The sequence below is a fragment of the Chanos chanos genome, chromosome 4 (genome assembly GCF_902362185.1).
Source record: "Chanos chanos chromosome 4, fChaCha1.1, whole genome shotgun sequence".
Classification (NCBI taxonomy): Eukaryota; Metazoa; Chordata; class Actinopteri; order Gonorynchiformes; family Chanidae; genus Chanos; species Chanos chanos.
The window spans coordinates 51,398,536-51,414,439 of record NC_044498.1 but is presented as its reverse complement, the minus strand read 5'-3'; the positions used below and the strand labels follow the sequence as shown (position 1 = coordinate 51,414,439).

General features: G+C 45.1%; 1 protein-coding gene across 1 annotated transcript in view; it reads right to left on the bottom strand.

Moving 5' to 3' along the window:
* Window positions 1-12,723: 12,723 nt before the first annotated feature.
* ogfrl1 (opioid growth factor receptor-like 1) overlaps window positions 12,724-15,904 on the bottom strand; it is an 11,104-nt gene continuing 7,923 nt past the window's right edge. Inside the window, exon 8 of the mRNA XM_030772433.1 lies at window positions 12,724-12,752. Coding sequence (XP_030628293.1) covers window positions 12,724-12,752 — 29 coding nt within the window. The remainder of the gene's footprint in view (window positions 12,753-15,904) is intronic.

Here is a 15,904-nt window from a genome sequence, read left to right as displayed (position 1 = left end):
ATGGAGATAGGAGCACTTCCTGTTGCAGGCCGCCTGTAGTATGTGGGGTTTGGGAACTTTGCTTGTTGTCCTTTTCTGTTTTCCTTATTTTTGTAAGACAAACGCCAACAATGATTTTTGTTCCTCGATAGGTCCCTGATAGTCCAGCCAAAATCTAAACATAAAATCCTGGTTTCCAATCGTTTGATACTTTTTTTTTTTAATTGCCATGCCCTAATTTCAGTCGTCACTAACAGGGTCTCACTGAAGATTTGCTCTGTAATAGTTTGAACGAACGTGTCATGGTCTTTATCAGGCTGCGCTTTGACATCCATTCGACCCAGGAGTGTAAGCCAGTTCTGTTAATCAGTGCGCCGATGATACAGATGACTTGTTTTGTTGCCTTAGCGCTTCGTGCCTGGAATTAGGCAGTTCTGTTAAAGCGATGGTTGAGCGCGCGGGAGCGTGACCTCTTACAAGGTCAGAGGGTTTGCTTCTCATCTGATCACTGCTTCGGGCCGCTCTGGAAAAAGAGAACAAGAAACACAAAAAATGGGTGAATGGAAATGTTTTTTTTCTCTCTCAGTGGCTCCTTACGCTCTCAGCTAGGGTGTGTCTCAGCTGATATAGAATGGAAAAACATGACCAAACATTAGCGTTCATTGAACAAACTTTAGCAAGAGAAAATGGTCAAACAAGCGCCCGGGTTTGGCTCTGTGACGGAAAGGTAGATATATTGGCGCATTGTTTTATCTTAGAGCCTACAGGAGTGGTATGGAAATGTCCTGAGGCTTAGAGCCACGAACAACTCTTTTAAATCAGCTTGTTTGTTACGTCTGCTAGTTTCATTAGCGTTCAGACCTTGGCTACAGTCCCGGATCAGGACAAGGTCATTTTCACAAAACATCGTTAAATTTACAACCCGTGTCCTCTGTCCTTCAGCTGATCTCTTTAGAGTAAGAAATACATTAAGGGGGAAACAGATAACATAGCTTGTACTAGAAGTCAATTTTCATTCTTTCCTCAGCGCAACCCCCCCCCCCCAGCGCGAAACACAGGCCTTTCTGATGAATGTGGCTCATGTCTGATTTGGCGAAGAATGCTTTGATGAGCGAGTCCCTTCCTCTCTGTGAGAACGACATGTTGACCACCCAAACTGATTCCGTTTTTCCTTTTCTTTTTTCGATCTGGGAAGGCAGTGTATGGGAAAATCCTAATGCCCAGATATTAGGAGCTGTAAATATGACCATTCTAAGTCTTAAAGGTCCCTCTGATTGTTGTGTTTGCAAATGAGAGACACTGAATGTGTTAGGGGTTAACAGACCAAATGGAAGAGCAGGAGGGATAAAGTGAAATCCAGGATGAAGCATGTACCACCTCCAGAGGAGGGGCTTTCCTGACCTTGAGGTGACTTTGTAGCTTTAGAGTGAGGAAGAGAAGTCCATGTTTAGTGGATCACCTGGCCTCCACTGTCCATACAAAAACACTTAGACGTGAAGACATTAGTCATATCAGCTTTCATCCACGCCGGTAGATTTATTTCACCTGTCACCTGAGCCCACTGAATGGAGAGGAGAGGAGCAGGGGAGAGATGAGATTAGAGGAGAGAGGAGAAGAGAAACTCTGTATGTCTATAGATTCTGATAAGACTTTTTCTTCAAACTTAGAACCGACATCTTCCTTAAAGCCAGTGTTGGTCATTTAACTTCCTAACTGGACATTAATGATCACGAAGTCAGAATACAGAAAGAGGCAGTGGGGTGCTGGACTGAGACTTAAGTCCCTCCCTCTCTCCTTTACTTTTCCCTTCCCCCCCTCTCTCTCTCTCTCTCTCTCTCTCTCTCTCCTCCTCCTCCTCTCCTCTCGTCTCCTCTCCTTCCCTCCCTCCCTCCCTCCCTCCCCTCCTCTGCCTTACTGTGTGCATTACGGTTGCCAAGTGCTAAGAATCTGCGGAATGTGGGATTGCAGTGTTCTGATAAAGTTTGCTTTGTTCCCGCCGTGACCTGAACACTGGGAGGGATACAGCGACTCTGGGAGTTTCACAGCACCAGAGACCGGGCAAAGTAAAGCAGACGCTCCACACACTACACATAGTGTGTGTGTGTGTGTGTGTGTGTGTGTGTGTGTGCACTATTCACGCCAGCCTTTTCTGTCCATAAACCTGATGTTCGTGATTGCGTTTAATGACACACATCAGTCGCTCTCTCCCAGACCACAGAGAAAAATACATTACAGACCATGAGCTGTAACAGACTATACACACACCAGCACTGAATGGATTAACAGACTGACAATAACTGTAGAACAGAATCATTTGGTACTGAATTAATTTATGTGTTTTAAAGGTACGATTTTGAAATTTTCGGAGGTTTTTTTTCAACACATTCTTAACTAGGTCTTTAAGAAGTCAAGTATGGCGTGTACTCTTACTATCCACAAAAGCGTGTGTGTGTGAGAGAGAGAGAGAGAGCTGCTGACTATAGATTTGGTTCACCATGTCCCAGACCTCAAATCAAAGCCTTCTTTTCTCCAGCTCAGGAAATTTAACATTGCAGTTATGTGGATTTCAACCTGTTGTCTCAGAGTTTAAGACCATCATATGATGAGCCCCCCCCCCCCCACCCACACACGCACATGGACACGCATGGACACGCACACGCACACACACACACACACACACACACACACACACAAATCACTTACATTTTTTTAGACAGAAAAAAGAGTGAGAGAGAGAAAACGAGAGGGAGTGAGACATTGCTGGTTGCTGTGCCCTTTCGGGTAACCGTGTGGAAGTCACGTGACCACACTGTCATTAGTGAAGGGGCTGACAGCAGCAGACATGTGTGGCGGGAGTAGAACCATACAGACGGAAAAACGCCACCTCAGCGCCAGGAGTGAAGGGGTTGTGACAGGCTTGTTTAGAAAGTAAACAGAGAGATGAATGCTTTTGGAAAGCAAGCCTAGATTGGAGAGGCTGGCAAAAACAACAGCCTGTGTGTGTATATATATGTGCGTGTGGATTTGGGTGTGTGAGAGGGTTAGACTGAGCAGTGATTTGTACAGTTGTTTAGTGTGTGTGTGTGTGTGAGAGCGAGAGAGAAAGATTGAATGGTGATTTTTCATAGATATTTTGTGTGCACGTGCCTGTACATATGTGTGTGTGTGTGTGTGTGTTTGTGTGTGTGTGTGTGTGTGCATGTGCAGAAGGCAGTTGGAAATTTGTCAAATTTGTAATGTTTGTAGCTTCATCAGATTGGCTGTATGCAGGAGAACCATGGCAAAACAAACACTGTCCTGTTTGTCCTTTCACTGTTTCCAGTGTAAACATGATATTTAATGACACATTGACGGGCCCTCATAGCATCACTGTGTAAAACCACAACACAACCACACACAGGGCGAACGCAGGCTGAGAGCTTGGCGGGACGTGAACACAGAGACAGTGTGTCAGTCAGGCAGGAAGACCGGGCTCTGTTTAAGGCCGTGGAAAAGAGTGAGAGGCTGCGTGCGGCTGCTGGTCTTTGGCAGTTGAGATCAATGGGTTTTTTTTGGGGGTTTTTTTTATGGTTTTTGCCTTTTTTTGTGTGTGTGAAATTACATGGGCAGGTCAGTGGCTCAGTTCCATCTCCAGTGTTTGTAGAGTCACAGTCGCCGTGGCGGGTTGAAGTTTCGCCTCGGTCTCAGGTAGCTGTCGGATTCTTTTTATGTCAGCCTTTCTGTTGCGGTTCGGGTTTTGTGAGCAGCTGGCAGTCAGGGCTACTGTAAACATCCTTGACTGGAAGCTAGTGCTGAAGATGGAGCTTTCAGTCGGATGTTTGCAGCAGCCAACTGCCGTTCCCCCAGCTCAGCGGAGGACCAGACCGGCCGGGACAGGCCGGACAACTGTCTGGATTACAGCTACAGGGTTTCTCTCTGCTCCGAATGTCACCTCAGTGCCTAACCTTAACCCTAACCCTGATTCTACCAGGTAATGTAAGGACACTTATTTGCAAATAATGGATTGTATTGTTCCGGGGAACTCCTTTTATCCGCATTTTCAGAGTGAACCCAATGCCTTTTTGGGCTTTAAACTCATGTACAGTGTTTGTAGTTTATCTGGAGTATCGCTGGACTCATAGACACACCTGAGAACTGTAAGAACACTGTTTGTGGGTAGCAGTTCCGTGTGATCTGAAATGCAGTGAAACGGATCTTTGTGCGAGTGTGTTGTACACATTCGACAGTAGCGACTTTGGCGGCGCATTGGTGTAGCAGTGAGGCCAGGAGAGTCTGAGAGCTGTGGCACCAGTGACTGAATTTGGCCCTTAGAAGCGGACGCCTGGTGTTTCTGACAGATTAACACCTCAGGTCGTGTAAAACGCATTCCAGCACGACACCCACCGTGCACTAAGACCCAGATTAGTGCCACTGTTTTTGAGTCAGCCCCTCCTCTTCTCAGTGTATCAAAGGGCTGTAACTCTGCCATCGACCCCCCCGCCCACCGCCCCCTACCCCCACCCAATACAGCAGTGTTCTTGCTCTCTCTCTCTCTCTTTCCCACCTACTGACTGAAAACCTCCCGCAGGGAACGGCCTGAAAAGCCTTGAAACCAGATCCGGTTCGGCAGCTATCGGTCAGTAACGGGACGCCAGCCAGCCATGCTGCCGCCCGCTCAAACACAGAGAGGCTCCGCACTGTTCATATTGTCTATGCTCACTCATTTATACTCTGCTCCGACTTGTGTTCGCCGTCATGAGTGTGAAGATCTATAGACGTGAGACTCTGGGCCATGAATCTAGAACACTGAAACATCGCATATATCTGTATGAGTAATTCTGGAATGTTTGGAACATTCTAGTTAATAATTTTTCGCTGTATAATGCTGTAATTCATTTGGAGATGGCAGGTAAAAAGTAACTTTTACTCCAGTGATTCAAACTTGATACGTAACAGTTGCACGGTTGTTTTGAGTGGGATAAACAGCAGTTGACCTGTTAAATTTTGTGATGGTTAACCTGGAAGTTTTACTTAAGCTCGCTTTGATAGCTGTAAGTTATAGTTCAATCACTGGTCCGACATCCTGACCATGGTTTAAGTCATAACTATAACTCTATAGGTTACTGTTGCTTAACCGTAAGTCCCTATATCAAAGCTGTGTAACTGTGTGGGTCAAAGTTCAACCCAGTTGGAGATGTTGGTTTTGAGAAGCACCCAGTTTCAGCACTCTGGACAGCTCATTACACATGACACGTCTGCCTGCCGGTCCCCTGGGGCCACTGCCCGTTGGGACAGTGTCAGAGCTAACAAACTGTCCTCAGAATTCCTCAGGAATAACGGCCTTCTCACCCTTTTCTTCTGCGTATGAACCATCTTAACTGGGACTGACTGGCTGCTAAATTGAAACAGTAGGGGTTGAAAACTGTGACTGGTTGACAGACATTGTGGTGAACCTGTCTAAGCTACTCCAGGTTGACCTTGAGATACCAGTGTGTCTCCTCTCAAGGTCGTGGTGGTTAGAGTCTCTCTCTCTCTCTCTCTCTCTGACAGGATCATTCAGGCTTTTCTGTTGTGTGAGGATCCAGAGAAAAGGTTTCCACTGGGGTAGGAGTCTCCTGAGAGTCAGCAGTGGACACTCCCTTTTCTTTTCTTGCTTTTCATTCCGCCACTCCCACTTTCTCTTTGGCTCATTTCTGTCTTTCATCTCCTCTTTTACAACTTTTCCAATCAGTCCTTCAACTGTGTATTTCTTCCTGCCTGCCATATCTCCATGTTCCAGGCTTGCTCCATGCCTGATGACTTTACCCAGAGGGATCAGTCAAAGAGAGAGAGAGAGAGAGAGAGAGACTGAGATTTCTTGTCCAATAAGGAGGAAATGAGCCTGAAGAATGTGAAAAAGCTTCCATTCAGGCTGGTTCACAGGGGCTGGGAGTGGCCACATCCTCAGGAGGGGGTGAGTTTAAGTGGTGGGGGGGTGGGGGGTGTTCTGGACGGAGGCCAGAAGCGCTGAGAATGGCTGCTCGGATGACGCTAGTCCGTGGGAGCGCCCAGCGCCTGCCCCCTTCCCCCAGTCCCTGTGGGCCTCAGAATGATTGTAATGCCCCTCAGTTTGTATTTACCCACAGAAACAAGCACAGTTTCTACAGCCACTGCATCTCACAGACTCAGGCTTACCAGCAGCCAGGCCACGCAGTTTCCTGATGGTCAAAGATCTTTAAATCTTCTCTGGGTATGATTTCTGCGAGGTAAGGAAGTGACTAGAAAGAACTAAACTTTGTCTTCTTCCTTCCTCTTTTATATGTTTCTGTCTTCCTCTGTCTCATTGTATTCCGCATTCTGAAGTTTACACTGATCTGGAACCTGCTTTTCAATATTTACTTGATCTTCCTCTGATGAGACTGGGTGTTTGACTCCGGTGGCCTTGTTCTCATCGAGCACCAGTGTGTCTCTCTGTCCTGTCCTGGTTTTGATACTTTTTCATCAGTTCTCTCGCATGCTTGGTTTTTGCAGACATCTTCATCTGTCCAGTGCTTTTGTGACTTGTCAGGTCTCTGAGCTTAAGTTTTCGGGGGGTTTTTTTGGAGCAGAGATAGAGGTTGTAGATGAATGTAGAACTCAAATCTCTCAGGTTGGAGAGGTCCATCAGGAAATCCTATAGCCAGCTGTGTCCATATCTTTGACTGACCAAGGAGCACCCCCCCCCCCCAACCTTCCCCTACCTCCCCACCCGAGCCTCAGGGAGTGTAAACATCCTACACTCTCAGCTGGAGCCCAGCCGGAGGCCGGGAGTGGGGTGTTTGCCCTCTCTGACTCAGGAACGCGGCGGCCGGCCGGAGGAGGAAGCTGTTCCAGGCCCTTGGAGGAAACGGGACAGGCTGCACTCTGATCTGTGCTCTGCCCACTCTGCTTTCAGAAGCAGAACAGAACTCGCAGCAAAACGCAGAAAACCCCCCAGAATCTCAGAAAGACAGGCATTAACCTCTAGGTGCACGGTTTTTACTTAGAGACGTGCCCCTGTTTACTACGTGATTAACCCAACAAAATGAGAATGTTAATAAATTTAGAGAAGTGTATTTGTTTTGTGTGAGTAACAGCCAATAACACGGATCCTGTTACGGCACACTGCTGGTCTGACATTTAGAATACAAAAGTACAGAAATTCTCCACTGTCACCAATGACAACAACTTATTCCGGAGATGTAAGGACAACTCCCTGTTTCCCAGATAGACTGAGAGGTTAGGGATATTTGACCGTTATGGAACACAGGGGCAATGATGATCACTGTAATCTCTCTCTCTCTCTCTCTCTCTCTCTCTCTCTCTCTCTTTGGATTTGGCCTGGTGTTTGAGCAGATCTCGGTGGCCTCTGGGGGTAGGTGACATGCTGAAGAAGGACTTCTGTTGTGTACATGTCTCTACCTGTTTGTTGAGGAAGACTTGTGAGGCTGGTTCTGGAGTCCAGTGTGTGTTCAGAACACTATGAGTCTTTTGCTTACTCAGAAAAAGGGAAGGGCTTTGGACCGTTCCGAAAGGGCGAGTGAAGTTCTGACCCGCTCCGTGCATTCTCAGCCAGACTGAGATGTTGTCATGGAGACAGGCTGGCCCATAAAGGAAGTGGCTATTTATACCCGCCACCCTTCCGATGGGTGTCTCTTTTCCTTCTTCCTCCAGAATGAGCCAGTTTTTCTGAGCGTATCCATCCTCTGACGATACCCTGACCCCTGAACTCTGACATTCGACCCAGACCACTCCCTTTGCCTGGCTCCGTCTGTTTTGGCTGTGTTTGTGTCTTCCACCTCTCTCTCAGCTCACTGACGTATTCAGAAGTAAACCTGCCATTTTACTGCTGTCTCCCGCTACTTCTGTAAGTGCCTGTTTTGTTGTATGTATAGGTTCAGCTGATGTTCCTCCACCATCCACAAGGTGGCGCATCTGCCTGTAAAAAATTGCAGTTTCCCAGCATTTATGCTCCGTAATTCAGGTTTTGAATGAAACAGTCAGAATGAGAATCAGGAAACAAGTTGAATTGAAGCAGAGAGTGTGGGTGTCCCAGACATAGAGAAAAACAAATATCAAGGATATGTATTTGTTTTTTTTATTATTATTATATTATATCAGATCACTGAAAGATGCTTGACCTGTAGTTCTTAACAACTTTAAAAGGACAAAAAGAATTGAATTTAAAATATCCCATTTTTGGTTGACTACACTTTGAGAGATTGATCTGTTGCTTTTGGGTAAATATCAGAATGTCAGATGAACATGAATGCATTGTTGGTCTTAACTGTGTCTTCCATACATGTCAATGAGCTTTCTGTTGCAAGTAGTGTCTGTGAGTCCTGGGAAGGAAAAACAAAGAGGACAAAAGCCAGAACCATGCATAGTAACTCTGTGAGGAAATTTACACAAGAAATCTCTCCGCTTTTGGACACCAGAGGGCACCAGAGTTACACACAGAGATGAGTCTGGAAATGAGTTTAATTGGTACAGTGCATACTTCCTCTGAACGTTGTTGAATTTAACAGAGAATAGAAACTCTTGGACTTTTACCCACTGAAACTCATGCACTGTTTCCAGTGAATCTGATCGTGCTGACAAAGGAGACATGTGGTTTTCTTAAGCTGTGTATTCAAAGGAGGGCACTCTTCTAAGACAAAGGGTACGAAATCTACACCTGTGATGGAGACAGACACAGCGAGAGCATGAAACATTACACACGTGGTTCACTTAGTAATGACTCTTCTTTCTGATGTGGGTCAATAATGTGAATCCCCTCTCTCTCTCTCTCTCTCTCTCTCTCTCTCTCTCTCTCTCTCTCTCCCTCCCTCTCCCTCTCTCCCTCTTCCCAGGAATTGAGCACGTCTTTGAATTGACCTAATAGCCAAAAAACAGCCGGGTAATGTCTGTATATTAATTATCACACATCGTGACAACACCCAGGCATGTGAAGTTGAATTTGGGGGCTGTGAATATGCCTGGTTTTAATTGGGGCATAAACATAGAAGGAACAGGCCGGACAGTCTGACCGCAGGATGAGAGCGCTGCCTGGTTGGGCCAGGTGAGTATGGGGGTGTGGTTTGTTTTTGGGTGAAGATTCATGAGAATGAGACTGTTGTGTGTTGTCATGTGACGGTGCAGGTTGCATTGCCTTAATAAAGCTTCTCAAATAAGACTGCTTGTTATTTTCTCTTCATTTGTTGTGATGAGCCGAAACCACGGTTCAGAGGCAGAGTGTCGTGGGTCGAACCCGCGAGGGGCTAAAAATAGTCCTCTGAGCTTACTGCACAGTTTCGAAGAGATGGAAACTTTCATCTACTCTCGACCTCAGGAGGAACCGAAACTTCGTGGTTTGTTGACGGCCCAAATGGGAGGGGGTTTTAAAGGTCTTGTGTACGAAAGCAAAGTGTGTTAGTCTGTGCTAGCACAAATAAACAAGCCGTGCGTGCTGGAGTCATAAGACTGAACGGACCGTGGAAGATTCACAGAGCAGTATCTGTCCAAAAGTCTTGCTCTCCAGTCATGCAACTAAAAACATCATAAAGTGTGTGTAAAACTTCATAATGAGGAACGCATTACTGGTGCTTCTGACGTGTGTTTGAGTACGTGTGTGTGTGTGTGTTAGAGAGAGAGAGATAGATGGGGTGAAAACATACAGTGAGTTTCGCTCTGTGGTGTTCTCAGTGCGTATCGGTCTTTGTTCTCAGGTTCTCAACCACAGCTGAAGAATCAGAGTAAGCGACACTGAAAGACACCCCCATGCTCCTGCCGCCAGCAGTGGAAACCCAGACACCTCTCACACAGTGCAAAACTGCACACTCTGCACAGAACCTCTGATTTTTGTTCCGCTCTGATAGAAACTAATCATACTGAAAACATCACTGCTTTGTGTGTCAAGGAAAAGAAGCAGGAGAGTTTACCGGTTGTCTGCACATACATGGGATATATCTTATAGCATATAACATATAAAAGTTTCTCCTAGTTAAATAACACAAGCCTCTGTGAGGATTCTGTAGGTGTTATCATGGGTTTCTTATCGTCTTGTGAGGAAATACTAACACACAGGCTTTGAAATGCAACTCTCTGTTCTCTTTATCTGACACCAAAACGGCATCTCCTGAGAGAAGAGATTCCAGCTGGGCATTAACCATGTGTGACTCGCAGTGAGATGCAAGCAGAGCACACAGGCTCATTTCCCCCTCTCTCACAAACTGAGACTGTGCCATGGTCTTCACAGACGCCCGTGTGACATGGTCGTAATCTCTGAAATGAAGGCAGACATGCACACAAACTGCTGATATCCTCATCAGGACACACACACACACACACACTCGCTCACCCAAACAGACCAAAATTTAATCTCTTTGGGAATAAAAGCTCACGCACACTGCTGATCTTTTTGTGTTACACACACACACACACACCCACACACACACAGTAGGGTATTTTTGCATGGTAGAGGTGACAGGAGGTCATGCACAAACCTCTTAACAAATAAACCACTAAAACAGTTATAAGATTCACAAAAGGCGGCGGCTGGTTTTTGGCCATTTTTAGCTTAGCTTAGCTGCCTGACCGACTCACATACAGAGAGTGAAACTGCAATGTTCAAGCCTGTATTTGAGACAGTGGGGTAATTTCTGGATTATTTTAGTTCTGCTCAGTGTCCTTAGAAACCAAGGCTAACACAACACACAGTCACACTGCTGTGTCAAGCCGCGCCACACAGCGCTTCCCTCTCTGCCTATAGAGGGAGTTCCTCTTACACATCAGCTGCACTTCTGATGGCATTAACTGTGCTACATATCAAATCATAATATAAGTAGTTTTTACAGCCCTGATGACTTTTAAAACATACTCTTTCATTCATTCTGATTTCCACTGTTTTAGCCTCACAGCGTCAGCAGTCACATGGAACAGGAATCACCTTATGCTGTAGCACAAACAGAAAGATCAGTTTAGTGCAAGAAATTCACCAATTAATGTAAAAATGATTTGCAGTTGAAGCAAGGCAGCTTAAATCTGCCATGTGACAAGCCAAGGTTTAAAAGTAAATCTATAAGAACCTATGAGATCTTCATGCCATTACTGTGTCTGAATGTTTATATTTAGAAAAACACAATTCATTTCTAATCCTTACACTGAATAGAGTATCCAACTCAAACAATAACTTGACTGTACAACAGATACCATAGCTGTTTCTTGACATGCTCACTATATAAATGTGTGTGTGTGTGTGTGTGTGTGTGTGTGTGTGTGCATGCGCGCGCGCGCGTGTATTTTCTACTGGCAAGCATACTGGTGGATGAATGAATGATGAATGAATACTAATCAGATTCTAATTCCTCCTCTGAGTTTTGTAAAACGACAAGCTCAAAAACCTCCTCTGAACGCGCACGATCACACACACACATGCCATCTCCTCCCCTGTCAGACGGCGGGGGTTCTGCCAGAGCTGACAGCAGGGTGGAAATTAAACATCGTCTCCATTTCCTCCTCCAAAACACCCCTCACCCCCTGAAAAAATCAGGCCTTCCCTCACACCTCACAACAGGCTGTTAAGCAAGGATCAGACGGTGAGAATATGGCCAGCTGCTTTTGGTGGACAACTGAAAATATATATATAAATATGTGTGTGTGTGTGTGTGTATGTATAGATAGATAGATAGATAGATAGATAGATAGATAGATAGATAGATAGATAGATAGATAGATAGATAGATAACATATCTATATCTGTATAAAACATATATACATAATTATATGAACATATCTGATGGTGGATGCTGTCCACCTTCAGTTCTGTACGCAAGGTGTGGTCCGTTTGCTGTCAGATATTACCTGAGATGTGTTTGTAAGTGTAAAGTAAGGGTGTGATCCTGAACTGATAATGGACCTGCTACGGCAGTCTGTGTTAAGGCCTGTTTCTCCGATCCAGATGAGCCGTGTGGACAAAAGGATTTGTATGGATTAGCTTAGAGTCTTGGTTTATAATGCTGTTCAAATTAATGGCATTTTATCATGTATCACAACATCACAGCAGCTGCATATGCAAGCTTTGCCTACAGCTGTCGAAGTGAGAGAGAGAGAGAGAGAGAGAGAGAGAGTGAGAGAGAGAGAGACGTTGCATTTCATTTAGGTTGCTTTCATTTTAAAGATTTACAGAGATCCAACCTGACGCGGTGAAACAGACATCATTTTTTAAAATGCTGGAAGATCAAGCTGCAAGTTTTTATTCTTGGCTTTCTGTTGACTGACAGAAGCATAATTCCCTCTAACCCTAAAAGCATCATCACTTGCATCACTTCAGATAAAACAGTAGAGACCGTATACTGACTCTTACATGCTGTATGCCTTTGGCCTGTTTGGGGGGGGGGGGGGCATAGGACTGCATGTGTTTCAGTAGGAACCACTGAACTTAAAGAGACTGAGGCATGTTTGGGCACACACACACACACACACACACACACACACACACCATACACACCATAAACACATACAAACAAAGGGGTGGGGGGGGGCAGGGGGGGACTCAGTGAGTCAGAGTGTCCGCTCCACATCCCAGACACACGCTGCACAAGCCCACTGCCTCATTCTGTCACAACCAATAAGCAAAGCTGCTCCTTCCTTACTGTGGTATGTTTAACACAGTCAGCATGTACACATATACAGCACTGGAGTTTGCCTAATACACTTCACTGCACTGCTAACAGACAGTGTGATAGACTATACTGCAGTTCCCTTCAGTCAGCAGAAAGCATTTTTCTATCATGTCTTCATGCGCAGATATCTTGAATCTAGAATTCACATTGTGAAAGAGATACGAGCACACAGGCACGCACACACACACACACACACACACACACACACACACACACATACAGAGTGTCTCAGAGAAACCAGAGAGGTCCAGCGGTAATACTTGAAATGCAGAGCTGGAGTGATAGGTGCTGGGTGGAGGTGCTGGGTGGAGGTGCAGGGTGGAGGTGCAGGGTGGAGTTTGAGTGAGTGAGGAGCAGAGTGTTCAGGGGTTTAACAGGCAGGCAGGGCTCAGTATTCATCAGAACATACCGGAACATTTGTCCCGCGGGGAGTCACTGAGCTGCAGGAAAACCTCACCACAGGTGTGTCTGACAGAAATCCCCAGGTGTGCCACTGACAGGTGATTAGACAGGCACACACACACACACAGTCATATTGACTGACAGTCTCAACACACTCCCCGAGACACACACACACACACACACAAACGGACAGACACTCTGTCTCAAACAAACTCACACACTCTGTGTGGTACCCACTGGGGAAACCGGCATGGGGACACCATATGGACATCAGTCCACAGTAACATCAAAACACCGCAGTTTATTCCTGCTTATGCAGGTAACTGTTCTTATTATCATGTCTTATTATCTATTCTTTTCTTATTATCGTTTAGTTTACCTTACTGTCTGTACTTCACAGAAAAAGCCAAACCAAACCAAATCTGTTTTATATATATATACACACACACATATATACGTGTCTGTGTGTGTGTTTGTGTGTGCGCGCGTGCATATATATATAGTATATGTGCATGTGTGTGTGTGTGTGTGTGTGTATATATAGGCAGAACAAAGTAAATGGGAAAGTGATACAGAGAGCCCACTGTGGCAGTTCACTCATGTTTTAGTAATGTATTTTTTGTGACTTTGTGCATAGCTCCCGGTTCTCATTTTAGTATGTCTCCATGGTGACGACCCCTGCTCCTGATGCGCAGCTGAATCATACATTGGCAGCAAAAATACATCTCGGGTGACCTTTGAACCAAAGCTTGTGTTTTTTGTTTTTTAACTACAGGCAGAAACAGATTAGATTATAGTCGACCCTCTCCCTCATTTGTGTTTTGGAATTTTTGGAATATTCACCCATTAAGCTAAGAACTATGTGTGTTTTTGTACATTTGCAGAAGGAAATGCAGCTCTGTGGTCATTTCTCTGTGGAGCTTTTGATCCTAAAACTGTTCAAACAAAGGGACATTCTAACCAAACCACACACACACACACGCATACGCACACACACGCATAAGCACACACACGCACACACACATACACGCATACGCGCGCACACACATGCATACATATACACACACATGCACACGAACACACACGGGTACACACTTGGATGTTCAAAAAAGCTGCATTTTATTATGGCAAGACAGCATAAAAACAGTCCAAACAAATTGAGTTTTTGTTTTTGTTTTTGTTGTTGTTGTTTTAAAAACAAACTATGAATTACCAATACAGCCGGCTATAAAACAAATGTGTAGTACAAACTCAATAACCAGTTACCATGGTTACTACACTTACATGGATCAGGAAACAAAAGAGATCAAATCGCACTAAGGTCTGCACACAACAACAACGACAGGAAATGGATTCTGCCCACTCAAGACAACTAGTCCTTTAGAAGCTCAAGTATGGGGGTGGTGGAGGTGACTCATTCTCCATAAGAACAGCTTTCCATTATGTGCATTTTAGGAAGCTCAGAGGATTCACCACACACACACACACACACACACACACACACACACACACACAGGGAGAGAGTGAGCAACCTTCTCCAAAGCCCTGGCTACTTAATGTGGCTCTATGAGAGAGTGAGAGAGGAGAGAAGGAAGACAGGATGAAGGGATGAAGGAGAGGAGAGAGAAAGAGTGGACAGTCGTCATCGTATCCATCCAACAGCCTAAATCATCCCTGCAGTGTGGAAAGAGGGGATGAGAGGAAACAAGAAGGGGAGATTTCACTCTTTTTTTAACTTGTTTCAGAGGCATGTCTCCCAGGAACTGTGCTGAAAAGGAGCTGTCACCTCCCCTGCCCCAAACACACACACACACACACACACACACACACACACACACACATACACACACTCTCTCTCTGTCTCATATACACTGGTTCTCATGTGCAGTGGAAGTATGTGCAGGCAGTTAAAAATGCCGTAAGGAACAGTCAAGAGGGTTCACACACACGCACTCACTCACACGCACTCACTCACACACACACACACACACAAACACGCATACACGCACACACACACACACACCCATCTGTGAGAAATACGTATAAATACATCTAGGTGTTGACAGTTTGTGTGTGTTTTTACACGTTATCCTTCTATTTCAGTTTGAAGTTACACGTGAAAAACCAAACAGACTGTTTTGACCGCTGCGTGTTTTAGAGAACAGCAGAACCTGGCGCTCTCCTGTCTGCCCCAGTGTAGACAGAGGCCTCTCAATGTCATTAAAACCAAACAAAAACCAAAACAAACAAACAACATCCCAGGCACTTCATTTGTTTGGAACACACACTCCAGAAAAATGCATTAGAATTATTACAGTAGCTCAACAAAGTGACTGGCTCACATATTCAGACACATACACAGGATAGTGTCAGTACCTGAAAAAATACCTGAAAAATAGTTATATTCACACACACCCGCACACATACACACGGTACATGAAAGTCAGCTGTTTCTAGAAAGCGCTACAGGTCAAAAGCAGACAGCTCTGTTTTAAGAGTGTCTGAGACGCTGGGTCCAGTGGTTCAGTTCCGTTTTCACAGCTTCTAGACTCCATGATATATTTTTTATTTTTCACACAGGAAGACTAATTAGTCAAAGGTGCAATATTTGATGTCACCGTTAACCATGTAGGCAGCGTCTCGTTGTGTTTAAACTCCTACGATTGTTATGTGCTTAAGATTTTCAGAAGGACTGAATAGACAGGACTGTAAGAACTACAGCTGGATAAGTTATCAGCAAACATTTTAAATAAAAACAGCCTAGAGAGAAATGGAAGAATGCCTGGTCTATAAATCACAGGCTTTTTTAAAAAAACAAAAAAAAAATTTATCAGCCTCCACCACCGACATCCCTCTCAGAACACTAAGATATCGTATTGCCACCG